This window comes from Oncorhynchus keta, chromosome 12 (assembly GCF_023373465.1).
Source record: "Oncorhynchus keta strain PuntledgeMale-10-30-2019 chromosome 12, Oket_V2, whole genome shotgun sequence".
In the NCBI taxonomy this organism is placed as follows: domain Eukaryota; kingdom Metazoa; phylum Chordata; class Actinopteri; order Salmoniformes; family Salmonidae; genus Oncorhynchus; species Oncorhynchus keta.
This window is the reverse complement of record NC_068432.1, coordinates 43,685,748-43,690,597: the sequence shown is the minus strand read 5'-3', so window position 1 is coordinate 43,690,597 and position 4,850 is coordinate 43,685,748. Positions and strand designations below refer to the sequence as shown.

Genomic DNA, 4,850 nt, shown 5'->3' with positions numbered 1-4,850 from the left:
TGACCGTCTACAAGTAAACTCTTTATTCCAAGTGAAATGTCAGAAAGATGAAATTCACATCATCCCATACTGCAGGTGCCACCTTGTGGCCATCTATAAAAGTCTACAACGCAGTATGCAGTTCAAATCTACAACCATGACAAGAGAACTGCTGATTTAAACAGACACACATTTAATCAATGAGACATTATGTAATATTCATATGAAAAGAGACAGCTAATGTTACATTTGCAAAGTTACCTAAAATTAGCAATGTCTGATTTGTCAATCAGCATAAAACTACCTCATTATTTTCAGGTGCTTCACAAGTCAAGTAGTAAAACCAAAACATCATCTTAATAACATCCTCTTAACAACATCATCTTAATAACATCATCTGAACAACATCATCTTAATAACATCATCTTAACAACATCATCTTAACAACATCATCTTAATAACATCATCGTAACAACATCATCTTAACAACATCATCTTAACAACATCATCTTAATAACATCATCTTAACAACATCATCTTAACAACATCATCTTAACAACATCATCTTAATAACATCATCTTAACAACATCATCTTAATAACATCATCTTAACAACATCATCTTAATAACATCATCTTAACAACATCATCTTAATAACATCATCTTAACAACATCATCTTAATAACATCATCTTAACAACATCATCTTAACAACATCATCTTAACAACATCATCTTAATAACATCATCTTAATAACATCATCTTAACAACATCATCTTAACAACATCATCTTAACAACATCATCTTAACAACATCATCTTAATAACATCATCTTAATAAAACACACACATGGGATCCTTCGAGGTGTTGTGCGTCACGGCCATATATCAAAGCAGCAGATATCTATCGTAAAGAAACACAGACAGGTGGACACATTTCTCTAACAGTACACACACACACACACACACACACACACACACACACACACACACACACACACACACACACACACACACACACACACACAAATATACACACACACACACACAAATACACACACACACAAATACACACAGACAAATACACAAATACACACACACACACAGACACACACACACACACACACACACAAACACACACACACACACACACACACACACACACACACACACACACACACACACACACACACACACACACACACACACACACACACACACACACACAAATACACACACACAAATACACACACACAAATACACACGCAAATACACACACACACACACACACACAAATACACACACACAAATACACACACACACAATACACACACACAAATACACACACACGAATACCCACACACACACACACAAATACACACACACACACAATACACACACACACTTGTGGGTACACACTCTAATGCACAAAAATATAAATAGCAGTGATGTAGCTACAGTTTGTTGACTGATTCTGTATGTTCCTGTGCTAATCCATCAAAACACTCATTAGAGTATGTGGATGGGGGGAGAAAATAAAGTGCAAAAACAGGAAAGAGACAAACTAGTGGAAGATCATCTTCAATTGGTCATTTCAATATCTTTTCAATCCACTCTAGTTTAGTCTACTTCTCCCTCCTGGCCTGTTCTTCTACATAGTTTTCATTTAGACATGGGTCTGTGCTAAAACTCTAGCTACATCATTAAAGAGGCAGACAAGTTGAATATATACTGGCATATATACACATTGAGTGCCATACATTTACACTAGTTTCCTCCTTGTCTTTGTAGTCCTAATTATTTTTAGTTTAAATTGTTTGTAGTTCTAATTCTTTGTAGTTTTAATTATTTGTAGTTCTAATTATATGTCGTTTTAATTATTTGTAGTTCTAATGCTCTGTAGTTTTAATTCTTTGTAGTTCTAATTCTTTGTAGTTCTAATTATATGTAGTTTGAATTATTTGTAGTTCTAATGCTCTGTAGTTTTAATTCTTTGTAGTTCTAATTCTTTGTAGTTCTAATTATTTGCAGTTCTAATTCTTTGTAGTTCTAATTCTCTGTAGTTTTAATTCTTTGTAGTTCTAATTCTCTGTAGTTTTAATTCTTTGTAGTTCTAATTCTCTGTAGTTTACATTTTTTGCTGTTCAAATTCTTTGTAATTTTCATTTAGGCACTGGTATGCTTAACTCAGAAGTCTCTTGCTGCAGAAGTCCAGCAGCTCCCAGGCTCACACCACCTCCTCAAACATGTTCTGAAGGCTGCTCTTGCCATGGATGTCCTTGAGGTGGCGCCGGAGGCCTGGTTTGTGTGCGAAGTGGATGGCGCAGTAGTTGCACTTGTGTGGCTTGTCCCCTGTGTGGAGATTAAGGTGGTCTTGCAGCGTGGCCTTCTGGGAAAAGGTCTTGTGGCAAAGTGGGCACTGGAATAATAATATAGTAATAAAATAATAATATATGAAATTTAGCAGACATCCAAAGCAGATTACAATACATTACATACAAACAATATTAAAATACATCTTAAACATCTTACAACCCTAGCATTGACAGCCCCACACGCTTACCAACTGAGTCACATAGGAGCTTGTCAAGATGCTCAAAGTGCTTTAAACACAGTAAAGGTGGAGGGATGTGTTCCACTCACCTGGAAAGGCTTGACCCCTGTGTGAACCCTGATGTGTCGGGTCAGGTTGCTTTTCTGGCTGAAGCTCTTCCCACAGAGAAGACACGGGTAGAGCCTGTGCTCCTTTAGGTGTCCCACATAGCTGTCCAGGTGGTGGAACCCTCGGTCACACTTCCTGCACAGGTAGGGTCTCTGGAGGAGCATCTCCTGTCCCCGTCCTGAAAACTCTGCCCCCGTCAGAACTCTAAAGGAGGACTCGGGAGACCCGCCCCCAACTCCCTGCATATGACGAGCAGCAAGCATGTATATGTCCTCTCCAGAGTCCCCATCCACTTCCTGGTCCTGGGAGCTGTCAGCCAATCCTGAACTGCTGTGGGCAGGACTTCCTGCTGGGGGGAAGGTCCTCTTCCTAAACTCTCTGCATGGCGTGGGCGGGCGCTGCTTGCGTCTGTGGGCGCCCGTCGGGTAAGGGTACGGGCTGTAAGGGTACGTGCCTTTAGTGTTTACCATGTGGACACTGTCCAGAGTGTCTTCTGAGGTCAGGCTGTGGTCCCTGTCCTCTGGGTCATCCGGGGTCTCCCCCTCCATCTCCCCCTCGTCCAGACTTGCTGAGCTGGGTTGGGGTTTAACGCTGTCTGGTGGTGGTAGAGGGGTTCCCTCGGTCTCTGGGCTCCTCTCCAGCTTCAGGTGGGCAAGGGTGGGGTCCAGGTACTGAGAGACGGCCTGGGCACACCTCTCCACCACGTGGCTCATCTGCAGTGCGCTCGCTGCTGTCAGATAGCTGACCAGCTCCCTCAGAGGGACCTCCAGGTGGCCTGTGTAACAGGACAGGAGCAGCCGATGGCCCACCTCCGCACTGGGCACCACAGTCACAAGCAGCTCCCGGCTCCCCTCGTGCAGCAGGAACTGGTCCCGGAGGAAGGCAGAGGAGGCCGCCAGGACCACCCGGTGACCCGGGAAGCGGAACGACCCTGATCCGAGGACGAGGGTGACGTCACAGAAGCGTCGGTCCTCTCTCAGCAGGCTCATCTTTTGCAGGATGGAGTCATCGTGGACGGGGCTGGAGAAACGAAACTGGAGTGTGTCTGAGAATGAAGATGACATGGTGGTGCTCTTTTCTCCCTCTGTAATTACAATGTTAAAACATCATCATTACATAGTTGTTACTGTTTATGAGGTACCCTTCTACTGACACAAAACGTATTTTGCAGGTAAATATATTTTTCATCGTTTTAATTTTTTTTTATAGAAGAGCTATTTTATTTATCTAAAAGTTACAGGCCAGTCAGTGACTGAAAATGTGCTTTTTCTCATGTGGGGATCTTGTATCTTCATGACGAGTGCTACTGCATGTCCGACAATTATCAACTGAACAATACATTCGAAAACAATCTGGTCATGAATTACAGACAGTGTATTGTTGTAGTTGAATGATGCAGCAGAAGAGATTGCATATTTCAAACTCGCCTGATATGAGTATGAAGTAGAGTCCCTAGTCTACTCTTCTTCCTTCTCCTGAATACAGTACGTAGTCTAGGGTGGGTGACGAATTATATGGTGTCTATAATTGTGTAGGCTGACAGATGTCTGTAATCCTCTCCGCATCTCTGAAGAATCATCAAGCGAGCACCGCTCATTCACAAAAAAAGAGAGTCGCTTGCGGATCACTTCCTGTTTCCGGGGCGTTCCAAACGCACGCACTTCGTTTATTGTGCGCAGGAGCGCTTGATAGTAGCACATGCTGAAATGCCTTGGTCCCCTCAGACGGGTGATGAGAACACTAACGTTAATATTATGTCATTCCTTCGATATGTGTGATATGCGCTTGAGTTTCTAAAATTGTTCCACCTTCATGTGGCTCTCATTTAATCCTCAGATCATGAAGTAATTATTCCTCATCATGTGTGTCACTCCTGCAACCTAGTATTATAACACAGTTAGCCTACAAGATATTGACGATAATTTACATAATTTACCTTTGTTTTTTATAATTTCATCGACCTACTGAATACATGGAATGGAATATGATAAAATAACAAAGGTAGCAAAAGTAACGGTTGTATTCTTTATCTGCTGTCATGTCAAGGTTTCACCACTAGAGGGAAGTCCACACAAACAATAGAGCAGCCACTGAGGCAAGCCAATGATCAAGTGTGTGTTGTAAATGACTAACATCACCAGATGAGACACACTGAGTCCCTACAATATATCTGCTTGATTCACAAAAAATATATTTAGATGATTGTGTGTA

The 4,850-nt window shown here is 41.9% G+C and overlaps 1 protein-coding gene across 1 annotated transcript; it reads right to left on the bottom strand.

Annotated features, from left to right (window-relative positions):
- LOC118391739 (zinc finger and BTB domain-containing protein 26-like) lies at positions 1 to 4,231 on the bottom strand. Its single transcript, XM_035783233.2, has 3 exons — positions 4,067 to 4,231; positions 2,621 to 3,723; positions 1 to 2,396 (listed from the first exon to the last, which is right to left on the bottom strand). The coding sequence occupies exons 2-3, from the start codon at positions 3,701 to 3,703 to the stop codon at positions 2,205 to 2,207; spliced, it is 1,275 nt and encodes a 424-aa protein (XP_035639126.1). The 5' UTR covers positions 3,704 to 3,723; positions 4,067 to 4,231; the 3' UTR covers positions 1 to 2,204.
- Positions 4,232 to 4,850: the final 619 nt, after the last annotated feature.